The sequence below is a fragment of the Haliaeetus leucocephalus genome, unplaced genomic scaffold (assembly GCF_000737465.1).
Source record: "Haliaeetus leucocephalus isolate CR32 unplaced genomic scaffold, Haliaeetus_leucocephalus-4.0 Scaffold751, whole genome shotgun sequence".
Lineage (NCBI taxonomy): Eukaryota > Metazoa > Chordata > Aves > Accipitriformes > Accipitridae > Haliaeetus > Haliaeetus leucocephalus.
Genome location: NW_010973187.1, coordinates 9730819 through 9748916, shown reverse-complemented (window position 1 = coordinate 9748916; position 18098 = coordinate 9730819). Strand labels below are relative to the sequence as shown.

Genomic DNA, 18098 nt, shown 5'->3' with positions numbered 1-18098 from the left:
TTGTGTTAGGATGTAACTTTGTAATACCAAATATGTTTTTTCTTTGACAGCAACGATAGTGTTAAATGAACTTAACTGGACTGCAGCGTTGGATGATGTATTCAAGCGGAACAGAGAAGAAGACCCCACTTTATTATGGCAGGTTTTTGGTAGTGCAACTGGCCTCGCGAGGTATTACCCAGGTAACTGAAGTCTCCTAAAGAACTGTCCTATGTCAGATATTGCCTTGAAAATATCCTGAATTATTTACAAGCAATAAGAGAGAACTAAAAATTACTTTCTTACATAGATGCAGTTTCTGTATATCAGAAGTAACTCAAGGACTGTGAAATTATTCTGGCATAAAGCTAGTATGAGGGAGAAGAAACTGGGGGTGAAATATATAACTAGTACTTTTTACAGTAAGAGGAACGGAAGAAGATGTCCTTTGAAAAGCTGGAGTTTAATTTTCTTTTTGTATTGTTTTCTATTTCTAATTCTGTTGTGTAAATAATCGGTTGAGTATTTGCCAGTGAGATTTTTGTACCTGTCTAGTTTTTAAAACAGTAACTCAGTGACTAGACATACAATCTTATGGTTAAAGTCAGTGAAAATATGATTGCACCATGCTATGTTTATGTCCTGCAGAATCCACAGTCTCTGACAATTATGTCTTTGCTTGTCTTTGCTGTTAGAGCTAAGGTCAATGAATACAACTTGATAATTTCAACCAGCATCTGTTCCACCTGTTGAAGAATCCCATTACTGGATCACACTAATTAATTTAAATAGATGTATATTTCACTGAATTTAGATCACCAGTAGCCTTAATTTGATTTTTGCTGTGTACTAGCTAATGGAAAGGCTTGTTTTATGCCAAGGCATACTGTCTGTGCTGCTGCTATTCTTGTTAAGTGATGCTGTTATCATTGACAGAATAATGTGTCCACTACACACAAGACAATTGTTTGCAGTGTCTTTGTCTCTTGCCTACAACTGGCTAAGGAAGAACTTTGAGATCCTTTCTCTTCTGTTTATACCAGATTGCTTGTGTTTCTGAGGGTGAAGGGGATTATTCTAAAGCTGTTACTGTATCATTAGCACAATTGCTAGCACAGGCAGAGAAACTGCCTTAGGCTAGTTTACAGGAAGAATATTTCATAGCACTTGAATCCTGTTTGTTTTGTCATGCTAGATGCTCATTAAATACAGTGAGATGTTGCAGAAAAAAATAATATTGAAAATGCTAATTTAATATTTCTTTTATTTCCAAGCATTCTGTTTCAATGCTTTTGGGATATATTAGTACTGTGTTTCGGTTCACCATTTGTCACTGCTTACTATACAGTGATGTTTTGCAAGTGCTGAAAAAGAAACATTTCTTAAATGCATCTCTGTGCCAATCTCTAGGAAATTCATTTTCAAGTGTAAGATTATCTCATATATTGAAAAATATATTCTTATGTCTAGCTAACCTGTCTATTCCAGTTGTTTACCAGCACAACACAGGAGCCTCAGAGTCTCTATGTATTCTTCCTTAGAACATCTCTATAAAATGGGAGAAGCTTGTTTTCCATATTTTGCAGGTGGATATGTTGCTTGTATATACTCCATCTAAACACAAATTTAAATTTGGTATAAAACTCAGATCGTCACACCTCCTGCTTATTCCATAGCTAAGTGCCAAAGTCCTTATTAGCTGTCTAGTCCTGTTAGAACTTAACTTCATAAATTCCTGGGTAATTTCCCAATTCCTAAATTCTGCACACACACACAGAGTAACCTGGAGCAGTCTGACAGTCCTTAAGTTGTATGTGTGTTGTTCTGTGCATGTTCTTCCCACTTCCTTCCATTTATAGCTCAAATAGGTAAGCCCTTTGGGTTTTAGATTTTTAGAATAAGTCTTTGTGCAAGGTTGTCCATCTTTGTCATTTTATAAACTCTTTGTCTCAGTTTGCTGACACACAAAAATGTGCTGACAATGAAATCAAGTTTCATATACTGGAATGGATGCTTTTCACATTTGCTTTTTGAAAATGATATTATAAATTGTAAAACATTGCTTTGTTGTATTGGCCTTAGGTAAGCCTGCTTCAAAGTGATGAATTTCTCCATAGTGATGATATTAGTGAAATAATTTGGAAGTATCAAAAAACAAAATTAAAATGCATAGATGAGTCTGCTCATTATTATCTGAACTATATCCAGTCAGTCTTTCCTCCCTTAAAAAAAAATCGATCTTTGGTAACTCTAAGCTATAGAGGGTTTCTTAAACTAACGTTTTTATCTGATAATAACCCACTGCCTTCAGTAATGGGCTAGGTGGTACATAACTTCTGTCTTAAGTAGGCTCTTGGGCTGTCCTTGTCACCATAGTAACCAGCAGCATGAAGGGATCTCTCTATGAGCGACCTCATGTGTGGAAAGTATGTGTGAAATATAAGATTATTTTTCTATTACATATATCCCATTGTTTCCTACATATATTCTGGTTTTGGTACTGGTGTACACTCCTCTAGCATCACATATACGATTTCATATAATTTTCAGCTGTGCTTTGTCTGACTCTTTGGTACATTTGTGTTCCCTTGTCTCTATCTTGAGGCCAAGGCAGCTTCCTTCTGACTATGACCTAGGTTGAGACATATGACAGTTCCTTTCCTCAGACCTTCTTCTTTATACACTAAAATAAATGGTATTAGGCTTAGATACAATAGTAATTAGATGCAGTAGAATAAGCATAGGAAACTCTATTTTACAAAAATAGCTAACAACATCAGGTAGAGGAAGTAATGGTACCAAAGTATTCGCTTCCTTTAGTGTCATGACTTAATTATTCCATCATAGGTTCCTTATGCAAAATGTCATTTTTACTGAGGAGAAAACCACATTCTATGTGATGTTACCTTTGGTTATGTTTTGAAGAAGAAGAAAATATGTAATCCAGGCAAGCTAAATTTAGGAAGATATTTGTGTAGATGGATAGATACAGATGTGCAAGAAAGCTAAGTATTAGAAATATATATATATATATATTAACACACATATATGTTGATATTTGCAGTGATGGCAGAACCGGTGCCAAGCATAAAAGGGAACTGTATAGCAAGTTCCTATGTTTACCTTACAAGATGCCCCAACAGAAAAATTACAGAATGCATTGAGGTCAGCTTCTCTCTTCATAGATTAATACATTAGTTCTTTTCGTTTATTCAATATTTTTCCCTAGAACATACTCAGTTCAGCTCTCATTCTCAAGCATCAAGACAGAAATGGCAGAGAAGAGCCAAAGATGCAGGAAACCTCATGGGCATCAAACTTGTTTTTCTCCTTTTTCAGTTAGGGTTTTAATCAGCTTGATTTAAAAAGTCAGTATGAGTTTCCTCATACTGAACTTTTTCTTCTTTAAATTATTTAAGCAAGTGGGTCTTGCCTAAAATAATTTTAAAGATTAGTTAGGGTACTTAGTATCAACATTTTCATTAGTTTCAATGGCAGCATATTTGTGAACAGAAATGCTAAGCTCTCTTACTGTGCTGGTAACCATCCATTTTGATATGAAGATGCCAAGAACAATTTTGAGATTTCTATTAGCTATTGTATGAGCTCTGAACAACTCAAGAATTATTAAACAGCTTAATAAAAGAGCTGAGAAGAATAAACAAATAAAGTGAATGGAACTTTTAGGAAGGATAGTATATACTCATTCTTACATTTAAAGTTATATATCACAAATTAGTCTTTCTTTCAAAAGATGGTTTCAGCATTGTAAGAATGCATTCTCCTTTTTACATACATTTATGGAGTTGTATCAGGATCAAGACAGGAATCTCTGTCTTCAGGTGATGAAGATACCTGATAAAATTATTAATTTAAAAGGGAAGTGTACAAGAGGTGGAAGCAAGGACAGATGACCTGGGAGGAACATAGAGACACTGTCCAGACATGTAGAAACATGGTTAGAAAAGCCAAAGCCCACTTGGAGCTGAATCTGGTGAAGGATATGGATAACAAAAAGAGCTTCTACAGGAGCATCAGCAGTAAAAGACTAAGGAAAATATGGACTTGCTGCAGAATGTGGGCCTGCTGCTCCATGCTGGGGCAGAGGACTTGTTGACGAAAGGCACGGAAAAGGCCAAGGTACTCATTACCTTCTTTACCTCAGTCCTTACTCATAAGATCAGCCCCCAGTAATTGCAGGCCTCTGCAATCAGAGGGAAATTCTGGAACAAGGGTGACTTGCCCTCAGTGAAGGAGGATCAGGTTAGGGAACATTTAAACAAACTGGACAAGCACAAGTCTTTGTGACCTGATGGGATGCACCCATGAGTATTGAGGGGAATAGTGGATGTCATTGCAAGGCACTCCTTGATTATCACTGAAAGGTCATGGAAACCAGGAATGGTTCGTGAGGTTCCTTCTTTCCTGAGGAAACAAGTGTCACTTCTATCTTCGGGAAGAGCAAGAAGGAGGATCTGGGGAACTACAAGGTGTCAGACTCATCCTAGTCCCTGGGAAAGTGATGGAGCAAGTCCTTCTGGAAACTCTTTTGAACGATAGTAAAGACAAGAAGGTGATTGGGAGTGGTCAGCATGGGTGAAAGGGGAAATCATGCCTGATCAACCTGATAACGGTCTAGGATGAGATGACGGACTTGGTGGATGAGGGAGAAGCAATGATGTCATTTGTCTTGGCTTCAAGAAGACTTTTGACACTCTTTCCCTTAGCAACCTCATAGACAAACTGATGAAGTACAACTTAGATAAATGGACAGTAAGGTGGACTAAAAAATATCTGAACTGCTGATCTCAAAGGGTTGTGAGAAGTGGCATGAAGTCCAGCCAGTGGCCAGTCAAAAGTGGTGTATCCCAGGATTCAATACTGGGGCCAGTGCTATTCAACGTCTTCATTAGTGACCTGGATGATGGGCAGGCTTCACCCTCAACAAGTCTGTAGAGGTTACAAAACTGGGAGTGGCTGATACACAAGATGGTTGTACTGCCAGAGGGACCTCAACAGGCTGAAGAATTGAGCTGACAGGAATCTCATGGAGTTCAACAAAGGGAAATGTGAAGTTCTGCATCGGGTAGAAGAATAACTGCAAGCACCAGTACCTGCAGGGGTTGACTAGCTGGAAAGCAGCTTTGCAGAAAAAAAACCTGGCGCCCTGATGGACAAGTTGGACATGGCCAACAACAGCCTGGGATGCATTAGGCAGAGCATTTCTAGCAGGTGGAAGGAGGTGATCATTCCCCTTGACTTATCACTGGCGAGACACATCTGGAGTGAAACATCCAATTCTAAACTCCCCAGTACTAGAGAGACAGACACTTACTGAGAAACCACAAAGATGATTAAAGACCTGGAGGATCTGTCATACAAGGAGAGGCTGAGAGAGCTAGCTTTCAGCCTGGAGAAGATGAGACTCAGGGGCATCTTACAAGTGTGCATAAATAGCTGATGGGGAGGGTGAGCAGTCTCCATCATAGTAGAATTTTCTTTTTCACTCTGTTTTCCTCCAATTCCAGAAGAAAACTTGGAAAAAACTCACATAGAAATCTTAATACTGTCATCCAGAACAACAGAAACAACATCATGTGTAATTGTTTTTATAAAATGTCTAGTTGTTTGCTGTATCTGTCCATGTAGAGAGTGTCAGTGAGTACCAGCACTGCTGGGCCGGCATGGATGGAGAAAGTTTTTCGGCTTACTTCCGATCTTACTCTATTTTGTAGGATTACTGTCAGTTCAGAAGTAACAGTGTACTCAGTGCTTGTTTTAGGAAGTAGGGTGTTATTTGTTTATTTATTATTTTTTCTTCAACACAAATACTAATGTGTGGAAAACACACGGTTAAAAAAGCTGGACATATTAAGACCTCCTGGTGCATGCAGTGCTTGTCCTGGGGTCAGCTTCACATGTCAGCCCAGCAAGTCCATATTGACAACGCAGCTCTGAGGTCAGGCCAGGAAGTCCCTGAGAAAAGGTCAGGATCAGCAAAATACAACATGGTGCACAGACATCCACACAGTGTAGCTCGGGCAAGGAGCAAGGGCTTGAGCTTCAATGGAGCTCCCAAGCCAAGAGGCAGAGGCTTCCAGGAGATTTCTTGCAGCTTTTTGTCCCTTCCCTCTTCCCACATCAATAATCCCAGGTTACACGTCTGCACCATGTAAACATGGACTTGAACATGGGCAGCAATTGCCTAGGAGGCTGCAGAGCCTGTTGGTACATGTAGGGCCCTTCATTTTTAAAGAACAGACTGATTTTATCTGAAGAAATAATCATATTTGCATGAGACTACAATTTATTCCATAATCTTTTCTACTTTCCCTTAATAATTTCCCTCTTGCTCAAAGGGTAAATAATGTTTGCTGAAACAAGGTAGCACCAGACAACTTCCTTCTGCTCAGAAACTGAATTGCATTTGTTGGCTTATTGATGGAAGATGAAAAGAAGACTCCACATGTTTTCTGTCCGTGTTCATCCATCAGTGCAAAAACTAAGTACAGGCCGTGCAGTGGTTGTTTGCAAGCAATCTGAAAATTATTACACTGGATGTATTGAAGTTAGCTTGCAAGTACTTTGGATTCTGCATAATGAAAATTTTCTATTCAAGTTACAATTGGCCATTTCACCTGTCATTAACACAGAGCTACTACTAACACATCAAATATGTGAAATGCTACAGATTTTATACACAATACACATTTTTCCCAAAATGTGGATATTTTCTGAGTATTTAATATAATCTTTTAACATTTAATAATTCTTAATAATAGTTAAAATATGTCAAAGTTGTTCAAACAAGTTAACAGACTGACTGGTGAAATTGTCAAGTCATTGAAATCAAATGGCTCAGACATTTTGAGTGAGTTTTTTCACAGCCAACTGTAATGCCTCGGTCTTCATGTTAGAAGCATATCATTACCAGAGGCATTTTTGTTCATAGACTTAGCCTTGTAAGCAGTATGTACAGAATCCTTTGTGACCAACATGCAGGTAAATAAAATATTATCATGAAGCTATAGGCGAGGGATTTCTGTTGTTTAAGGTTTTGTTACTAAACTTAATTTCCAGAAGATACAATGTGATGGATGAGATCAGATTCAGTAAAATTAAGTTCACATTGCATTGAAATCTTGGAATTTAAAAAAATGGTTAAAAATATGAAGTTTTAAATATCCATGTGCCAGAATGTAACTGAAATCAGAATTTCAGTTACTTTGTTTACATAGACAAGCCTGACCAGAAAAGCCAGACTCAGACATAAAGGCATGTAGTGAATATCTATTGCGTTCTGTTAGACATGATACTGTTTTGTGCATGGTCCTGTTCTGACTTGCAGCTGCAGGGACCTTGATGTCATTATCCTGCACTACTGTCCTGTGCATGCTCAGAGGCTATCTTGAGTCATCTCAGAAAACAAGGAATCTATATTTACAAGGTGGCATTCTGGGAAATTAATTACAGCTTCTTTTCTTCTTTTCAACAGGAAATCACAATCAGCTTTTCCAAACATCTCCCACACATATAACTTGTCTGAGAAAACCCTTCCTGTTTCTTAATGTTCAGTTTGCAAACAGAATTTTAGCTGAGTTGTCTGCAGAAGGCAAGATAGGACTGGGCATATAAGTAACTTATTTTCTTTCCTTCTTGTTTTTGTCTGAGGGCTCAGTTGTCTTGAATGCATGTTTTCAATAAAATCCACCAGGTTTAAAAATATTTGTAGAAATTTCCAGCCTTTGTCCTGCAATGGAAAGTTTCCATTATTTATGTACAATTCAAGAGTAAGACTCAGTTTTCGTCACTAGCATGTAAGAAAGCTGAAATATATTTTGTGGGATTTTTTTAAGCAAACCATCCTGAAATTTGATATTATGGAATATTGAAAGGCAAATTTTTAGAAACAGTAAACAGTAAAAAAAAAACAAACCAAAAAAAAACAGAAAAACTGAGCACCACCAAGTGTAAAGTTCAGATTCTCTGTGAGATGGCAAGAGAGCACAAATTATAAGTTGAAGCACCTTCTCAATAGTACTGGTACAGGTACACCTTCCTACCTAATTTTTTAGTTTATACTTCTATTCTAGAAACTGGTAGTAGCTTTTAAGATGTCATTTTAAGATGACACTTGCCTAATTCTACTCCAGACATAGGGTTCCAGTAGTTTTTGATTCAAATTAAAAGCAGTAATCCGACAGCATTTTCGCAAGATCATTGAAATTACCAATTCGTTCCAATCCAACTGAAACTTGCAAAGATGTAAAATTGCATATATCACACCATAGTATTTTGATAGCCAAAACTTTCATTTCTGAAATGCTTTAAAAGAAAAGGGGAAATATGGTCATCCTCAGAGGATAAGATACTCCAGTCAGACACCTGAAATGGATGAATATTCTGGAAGGATGTATCTCATTCACCAGATATGGACTATCTAATACAGAATTTCTGATGCCTTTTTAAAAGGTAAGAAGAAGTGACAATAATCACAGAATCGCAGGATGATTGAGGTTGGAAGGAACCTCTGGAAGTCCCCTGGATCGCCTACTGAGGCAGGGCCACCTAGAATTGTAACATAGGTCAGGTTTTGTTTTTCTTTTATAATATTGTTTCCAAAGAGATTTTTCTTTGGTGGCAGGAATTTGAAAAATTATTTATTTATTTATTTAATCTTGAATCCATTCCCTGTGGGCTTGCACATGTAGAACTTCGTTGACTCCATGTAGACAGAAAGGTACTTTAATATAGATCAGACCGCAGATCTAATTTATAATTAACCACAGAGCAGTGGACAAATCTGTTACAGAAAAATAAATTAATTTAATTAAAGTAGTTTAACATGGTTTGACAGATATTAAGTTACTTACATATTGTGAGGCATCTACCCAGCTAATTTTCCTTCTAGGTTTTAGAAAGCAGCTATCTGAAAGAACAATTTAATATAAATTTTTTGGCAGGCTACTTGGAAGTGTAGGTACAAACCAACCAGTTCCTCTTTTAATCATGAAATCCTTCTTAATTATAGAGGTAATGAGGATTATAATTGTTAATCAACGTTTCATTAAAATACTGCAATGGGAAGCATATTATTTTCACTGTAGCAATCACTAATTAAACAAATTTAAAGAACACTTTGTATTTATGTGGCTTTTGCCAGATACCACCTCTCTCTGGGTTTTTTTGTTGGGTTTTTTTGTAAGGCTAAGATCCTTAGTAAAGGATGCATTCTGGTTTTGACTGCAGACAGCAGACATTTATTTGCAGTTAAATGTGATATTGAAGACTTTCTAGTTATAGTAATAGATACACTTAAGAAAGTTTGGCTGCAAAGGATTACTCAAATGAGAACACACACTTGATTTAGATGAATGATTAGTAATGAAAAACTGTTTGGTCAGCAACACCGGCTCAGCTCTCTTGGGGAAGTATACTAAATCATATTTGCCACAGTGTAATACTAGAAAGGGTAATACTGATATGGATAGTCTCAGATTCCAGTTAGTGGGGTTTATGATGATGATGCATGAATAGATTGAGTATCTTTTATGGAGAATTGTTGAACCTAGACTCGGTGTGACAGTATTTGGTTTGCAGTGTGCTGAAGGTGGCAATGTGCTGCACCTGGTCAAGATCAGAAAAGCTGAGGCAATTGATAATAAAAATAAAACTGAAAAAGAAATAAATACTGTACTGTTCCCAAATGTTCCACATCTTCCCAATTCCATCTGGAGATTTAACAGGGGGCTTTGGGAACTTAAAACCTGCTTTCACAAAACAGTATGTCTGGCAACTTCCACTCTCCCAAAGTGCTGCATAACTCTGTGATTTCTCTCTGGTTTTCTCAAAGAGGAAAAAACAGCCTCCAGCCTGTGGCTCGGTGGTCCTTTTCTTATCACATAACCTAGACATACATATTTGTCATCCTCATCTGACCTTACCTATGTCTAAGAAGAGGGGTGGGAGAAGGAAGGAAACGGGTTCAGCAGGGCTTTGTTTTGGCTCTGCCCAGGCTCATACAACTATGGGAAAGCCAGTAAAAAGTGCTCCAATACCAGCTTCTTAGGTGAACATTAGGAACTTCATACTCAGGAAGAAAAATAATGTTTCCTAAGGAGACTGACTCTTTACCAGACTTCCAGGTGAATTAAACATGAAGTAGCATTTTGAGATGTTGGCAGTCCTGTTATGACTTTGTTTACTTGAGAATTATTGAATTCAAGTTGCAAAGTATCTGTGAAGTTCAAGTCCTTCTTAGCTAGATTAGTCGATATTGAACAAGGCTGTAATTTTGAAACTGAATGTCTACATAATCTTAATTTCTTCCTTTAAGCACATCTGAGCATGTCTTAATCATGCATATAGGTGTTTCTTATGCTCATCTGCTCCCTCAGGTTTAAAGGTATGTCTGTACTAGTAAATGGAACAAGTCAGAGTTTTATTAGAGTCCTTTAGTCAGCCCCATGGTCTGACTGAAGGGACAACACATGCTCGCAGCCTTTCCCAATGGACAGCACTAGACCCTGTTTTCTTTCCTCTATACTACAAGATTCTCCAGTCCTGCTCTAGGAGGCTTCATGTTCTCAAACACCGCTAGATTATTTTATGCTATACTGCAGGGCTTATATATACTGCATGGCATATAACACACAGCTTAATTTTCATCCCCCAAACACCTTCTGGATTAAAAGTAATAAAAATATCACTGTCCTCATTTTGCAGATAAAAGAAACAGGTATAGAGAGATAAAATTACTTCTTCAGTGATCTTCTGAAGGTTAGGGATGCAAGCCAGGAATATGTGTAACACAGAGGTTTTTTAAGATTCAGTGTGCTATTATATTCATTAACTCATACTTAAATTCATAGCATTTTTTAAACATCAGCAGGTGTGTTAATCTCAGGATCTTTGGAATATCAGTGCTGAAGAGTACAGTGAAAAGAACTGTTGTATTTGTTACCTTTTACTGTAGATTTGCCTTGTACTTAGTCTTACTTTGTTTATCTATATAATAAATAATATGATGGGAACTTTAATTAATTAGTGAAAAGTCTCTTTACATTGCTCATGCCAGTATTTTACTAGGATATTCCCATGTAATTAGGGCTTACAAGGTGTTAAATGGAGAATTTCACAGATAAAGAAAAGATAATGCTGCAGTACTGCTTATCCAGAAAAATAAATTTGTCCCTAAAGTCTTAAAATTCTTGGGTTAAAAATATAGGTAGAGAAGAGCTAGTATTATCTCTTCCCCTTCATAAAGGTTTTTTTTTTTTTTTTTTTCAAAAATCTTGTACCTATTTCCAGATCTCAGTGAAGCAGGTCTCACTCAGCTACTGGAGCATTCCCTGCTTAGACAAATTAATAATGGAAAAGCTTTAAAAATCAATTTCTAATAAAATAAAATAAAATGGTATCTCTCCAAATGAAGGACTTGCTGTGCACAGCTGCTCTTGCGTTAACCATTAACAGCAAGCAATAGTGTTGCGGCCATGATATTGAACTCTCCAGAGAAAGTCATTACTGAAGCAGATACTAAGAGACTGGAAAGCCTAAAAAATCTATACAAAATGAATCAAAAGCCTTGAAAAACTGAGAACTTCACCTTTTTTTTTTTTTTTACAAAAGGTTTTATATTTTATAGCTGTCAACTCCTGTTAACGACTCAACATTTAAAAGAACTTTTAAAGTAAAAAAAAAAACAAAACCCCAAAACACTTTCCAGTAATGCAGCTTATAAAGTATCAATTAGTGCCATTAGCACATAAGTTGGATAGTTCTACTTTTTACATTGAAATAAGCTTTTCTGAACATTGTTCACTTCCTTTATTCACTGAAATCTGGGAGGAAAGGACATGGGCTGACATGATTTGGATCTAACCATATTCATGATATTGAAAATCTTACAATACATTTAATTGTGGCTCATTTTTTTTAAAAAAACTGATATCCTGAATGTTGTAGTTTTGCAAGCAGATCCACCCAGTTACAGGATAATGTATTATTTCTAGTGAGTAAATGAAATTGCAGCCAGGAGGCCACCATATCTTCATGCTGAAGTTCATACCATCTCTGTGGTTTTACGATACAAATTGAAATCTCCAGAATTTGCTTTTACAGAAGAAAAAGAAAAACAACATCAAGAAAAACCCAACAAGATATCTTGTTGCCTCTGTACCTCTTCTCCTCAAGCTCTGATATTCCAGGGGCGGTGGGGAGGAGTGAGCGAGTGGCCTTATAGTGCTTTGTTGCCAGCTGGGTTTGAACCACAACATCAAAAAAACTCAGGATTTCCGCTCCACATGTGCAGAAATAACAGAAAAGCATGCCTTACTCTTACTTGAAATATAGCCAGGCCTGTATCTCCGTAGTGCAAACAGCAGAAGTGGGTAGGGTATCAAATCAGATTAATTTATAAAATGTCGAATCTAACCATATGCCAAACAAGAAAATCATCAAAGGAGAACATGACTAAAGCGTAACGTATGCAACAGAAAACTGTGTGGTGTGGACATAGACGTTAGTATACAACAATGAAACACGGTGAGGCTGACTTCTTCAAGACATTCGATAAGCCGGGTTCCAAGGCATCTCATTAAAATGCATGGTTTAAACAATAGGTTATATAAATAAAGCTGTAAATCTCAAAATCCTTCATCTTCAATTTTAGTTTTTTAGGAAAATGTGTTATCATCTTTTTGTGTATTTCATTCTGCTTTCATCTTAGACCATATAATCTTTTGTCAGTAAGATGTAAGCCAGTTTCCCCAGATGGCTTTATAGTGTATTCTGTATATGAACCAAGGCAACGCATGCCTTTTTCGGTGATCTCCATCCCTTCTAATTATTTCCTGTATACTTATAAATACATAATTACTTATTTTTGCATAGAGAGCATTTATCATCTTTTAAAAAATGATTTTTTAAAAGATGAAATCAGGGTAAATTAAAAGTAGATCATTGGAGATCAAATGTCCTAAGGGAATTTCAGTTTCCTAGTAGTAGCAGTTTCAATAAGATCCTTAAATACTCAGAATGTTACCAAAACCAGTGAATAGATTTGAGACCATTCAAAGCCATCTAAAATTAAAAGTGTTAATCCAGAGAGAGCTTAGGATGAATGAGTAATTTAGTCATGTTAATTCTTGAGGTTGAAGAGGGAATTTAGCACTTCTTTGGTGTGAATGAAATTTTAGATACTAAGGGCTGAGTCCTTATTTATGTTTAGCCATGCAGAGACTTACTACTAGATTATGTAAACTGTTGTAGAAGACATCATAAAGATCAATAGAACTAGTTTTCTCAGTAAACATTTTATTTCTTAATTAGTGTTTGTATGATCCAGCACCCATTCATATCTGATGAAGAATTTTGTAGTCACAGCATAAACCCAGAAAAATTTCCTCACACAGAAACTTAAGCACGTAGGTGCTTGTTACATTTGTCTCAACAGAAGATAATATATTAATTACGAAAAAGAAACTTATTGACATGGGGCACAGAAAATACTGGCTTAATGGCATGGTAAGAAGTACTGTTTTTAAAGACCTTCTCCAGATCTCTCTGAAGCTGCTGACAATCTTTCCAGGACTGTGCATACTGAAAGGGCCAGGCTAGTGAAAGAGAAGTAGAATTTAGCTGTTGCGTTTGCCACTCAGTCTGTCTCCCAAAATGAAAAACAATGTTAAGTGTTACCATTCACAGTAGTTTCCAGAAGGATTAGATGGACTGTGAGTAGTGTGCCGAGTGGTTTATTCACAGTTTATTTTGTGTATAACTGGACCTTTGTAATAGGTCTTAGTCTAATACTAGTGAATGTCTTCCCTTCCATTGTGCTTTTTTTAACTTACTAATATAGATGTAGCCAGAAAGGGACAGACTGAACTTTGTTGCAATCCAGGAAATTACTGAAAAACTATGGTAGAACTGAGTGCAAGGCTTAGTTGCTCGAGCCTTAATAGAAGGACCTCCTCTGAAGACCGATTTGGAAAGATTTGTCTTCAGATCCTTTTTTTTACTCTGTCTCAACTAGAAGTTTTGAGCATTCTCTCCATAAAGACAGGGAAAGAAAAGAAATGAAAGGAAAAAAAAAAAAAAATTTAAAAAAAGTGCTTTTCTGGTTTGTATTCCAGTTAAAAAAACCCCAAACTTTTGCCTTTTGGTGCTTTTGGAAATAGGGAAGGTTTCAGGCATTTCAAATTTTATTATTCCGTGTTTCCTTACAACTTTAAGTTAGTATTAATTTTGCCTCTTCATGTTTCTGAAAGATTTGCCACACTATATTTGGTCTAAAGGCCCAGTTCTGAAGTTTGTTCTGTCAAGGCAGCAGGCGTTGACCTCAAGGAAGTGATGTGCTTACCTGTTAGGTGGTATTACATTAATGTATATTTGTAGCTCTGATACTATGTCGGTATCCACTGTTACAGCAGAATATGATGATGTTAGTAGCACTTTTCTTCAGCTCCTGCATTCAGATTCTCCTTGAACCACCATTTGTTTGCTTTGGAGAACGCAGTTAAGGAGTTGGAATTATCTTTTGTATGAAAAAAATAACATTAAAAAAAGAAAAGTTTCAATTCACTTCTTAGTGAAAATTGCTAAGTTATTATCACTCCAGCAGTGTAAATTACATTTTATCTGTTGTTTTGAAATAAATCCAGATACATACATTCAGATAATTCTCTGTTTACGAAGACTGTCCAAGATAATGGGTTGATTAAGAGGGACAGATTTGATAGGGCATAGCCTTATATTGGATGTCAGTGGAAAGACCGAAAGTTTGGGCAAAGGTATAGCAGTGTTGGTGGGTACATTGGATGCAGATTTTGCAAGTCTGAGGGAATGCATTTCAAGGATGGATTCTTCAGATGGAATTCCAATGGATGGGTTAATCTGGACAGACACAAAAAGTCCATGATTGAACATGTGCTAACCACAGCTTCAGGCTCATAAAATACTGGTGAATTTAACCTGTGCATACCTAAGTAATGGTACTTAAGCTACAAATTTCACATATACCAGTCTCAAAAATTCTATTGCCTCATTTCTGGAAATTTCAGAGACCCTTATTCCCTTCAGGTTGCAAAGGACGTCTCAGGTGGTCTAGTGTGAGATCATAGACAATATTGGTGCAGAGTCTGAGGTTCTTCTGGTGTGCAACAATAAGCAGTATTTTCTGTGGCTGATAAACATATACTGATAAATGTCCTGTGGGTTATGCTCAGTTTAAATGTTCTGGTAACTGATGTACCAACTCAGGTTATGGTCACTTAGGAAAGGGTTCATTTAGGAAAATAAAAAATAGGCAGCTACTCTAAGCTGGTGGCTTCTTTTATATTCATGGATAGATGTATCATAATTTGTCCCATTTGTCTTAGTTGAATGCTTTTTCAGGAAGAATCCTGGAGTTGTCTATATCTTTCTTTATTTCCTAGACAGAAAAAAGATTAATGTCAGGAAGTAGCTCCACCAAAGCTGTTGGCATACAGTGAGAGAGCAAATTGCAGAACATTATTTCATTTCATGTAACTTTTCACATTTTTATTTGTGTTCGTTAAGCTGTCAAATATTTTTGAAAGGCTCATTTTGTTTTTCAGTAAGGAAAAGAAAGATTCCTACCCTTGCTGAAAATTATGGTAAAGCTTAGATTAAATACTTGCAAAAGGTTATTAATCTTAGCATTTTCTTTACAGAGACACAAATATTTCCATCTCATTTTATTTTCAGAAAATATGATGCTTTCATGTTACTTTTCTAAGTTGTGGTTTTAGGTAAAGCTCTCATGTCAGCGTATAATTTTGCAGATGCATAACTAAGCTTTAGATCAGTACAGTGTTATTGCATACAACATTAATTAACTTATAACTGGTTTTAAAATTATGTACTTTCTTGTAAGAAAAAAAAAAGTTTTTTCACTTTACAAAGTACTTTGCTTGAAATTCTGGTTCCATTGAAGTCAGTCGTCAATTATAGTCAGTAACTGTTTATTCAACACAACTTGGCCCTTTAAGGTGATATATAGTTTTATTGAATTATATTATATGCTCATATAATCAAAAACAGATTACACAAATTCATTTTTATCCATACCAAATGTTGATATTTATATAGTGCAAAACCTGTGATATTAATTTATTATATTATTGTATTTAAAATCCTTAAGATAAAGTTTTTAATTTATACTATACAATTTTTTTTTTTTCATTTTTAGCTTCCCCATGGGTAGATAAAAGTCGAACTCCAAACAAGATAGATCTGTATGACGTTCGCAGAAGACCATGGTAAGCTTTCTTCAAAGGACTGATGTATATACATCACTTACTTTCTAGATATGACTGTAAAGACAAATTTTTCTGATTATTTATCTCTAATAGTCCTTGCTTTTAGATATTGCTATTTGCTTTTTAAAAACTCAGTTAATTCTTCTGAATAAACAATTTTCAAATCATACTACTTGTTATGCAGTATCCGCTATCGTGCATCGTACCATTGCATTACATAGACCTTTTAGGAGGAGGATAACTACCAAATAGGTATAAGGAAATTAAAAACTTTGATTTTGTGCCAAAATCAAATGTAATTCAGATTATTAGACTGAGACATTCTTCCAGACATTTGCAAGTGTTTACGAAAATGTCTCGGTGGTTTAGACCAGCAAAAAAATCACTAGATTGGTAAAAGACAAGAGAACAGTGGGATTCTTTCTCATGATTTATTTTTTTCTGTAAGCCTCTCAAGGCATAATGCATATTGATACCTGTGTTCATACTAGTTGAATATATTCTTTCAAAGGATGAAGTATTTTTCTGTAAACTGGGCTGACGTAATAATTAATCTGTCATTAAGATCTTTAGCTCTGAAATAGCATTCATGTTTTTCAGTTATTGACATCTGAAAATAGTGAATTTTGATCCGTATATCCTACTTCCAGACTTTGCTAATGTGTTTTATACTTTGGCTTACTTAGAAGACACAGCAAGAGAGAAAATGATAGCACATGATTTTCTACTAGCTATAACAGGGGGATTTGTTGGTTCAGCTAAATTTAGTTTAGAGATTGCAGAGTGTCTTCCACCACACGCAACAAATGTGTTTTCAGATTTGTGTCATTCATACCCTTTATTTATTTCAGGTATATCCAAGGAGCTGCATCTCCCAAAGACATGCTTATTTTAGTTGATGCGTAAGTGTTTTAATGTCTGGATATTGACATTAGGGGGATAAAAGTACTTAGATATATTGAACAAATCTCTGTATGCTGAAAAATGGAGAGAGGATTAAGAAGTCCTTATATGCAAGGATCACAAATCTTGGTATGAACAAAACAAATACACAGGAAAAAATAGTTCAAAAAGCCCAAACCAAACCTGAAAGTTATTTAAACTGGGGACAAGGAAGTGTTTTTTAATCATTTTAATATTATTCTGCTTTCAGTTTCTTAATTACTGAAGTAATCAATTGAAAATTTCTCATGTGCATGCCAAGATTTGTTGTAAAACACAAACCTAAAACCAAATGACTAGAGGCATTACAGTAGATTTAATCATGATTTCATGAGCCTGAAAGATAAGAACGTATGTAGACTTTGAATGTTTTACCGTACATATTTAAAAATTGCCAAGTTTGAATACTATAAAAAATAGAAAGTGAGCAAAGAAATTAATAAAAACTCTCTCTTTGCCTTGGCAAGGCTTCCTTTGTTTAGCTAATGTTGAAGGACTGAAGGAAGCATTGAACCTGATGTGTCAAACATTGCTTTATGCTGAAAAAAATCTCAGTAGGAGAATTTGCATTTAATGCTTTTAAATGTGGTGAAGTGCTTTCATATCAGCAGTGAAGTTTTTTATTATTTCTTCACTTCAGCTTAGGTTTTGCTCTGAATCAAACAAGCTGTCATTTGGGTATCTGAAAATCTAAAAGCTGTAAATCTGTGTGTAGGTGTATGAAGTGTTTAGATAATGCATTGGTTGAAGGTGGTAAGCTCTCTTAGATTTCTTGAAGTGAAAATGAGGAAATGATGTACCATTATGACTTCATCTGAGCCACAGGACTGGGGCTTTAGATGCCAGTTTGGGACATAATTTTTTATTATAATAATGTAATAACACTAATGATGA

At 36.0% G+C, this 18098-nt stretch overlaps 1 protein-coding gene across 3 annotated transcripts in view; it reads left to right on the top strand.

Annotated features, from left to right (window-relative positions):
- The window catches only part of CACNA2D1 (calcium channel, voltage-dependent, alpha 2/delta subunit 1), a 421901-nt gene that overhangs the window by 294738 nt on the left and 109065 nt on the right, over nt 1-18098 (top strand). For all 3 annotated transcript variants that reach the window (XM_010580942.1, XM_010580943.1, XM_010580941.1), the window contains exons 7-9: nt 51-182; nt 16193-16262; nt 17114-17164. In XM_010580942.1, coding sequence (XP_010579244.1) covers nt 51-182; nt 16193-16262; nt 17114-17164 — 253 coding nt within the window. The remainder of the gene's footprint in view (nt 1-50; nt 183-16192; nt 16263-17113; nt 17165-18098) is intronic.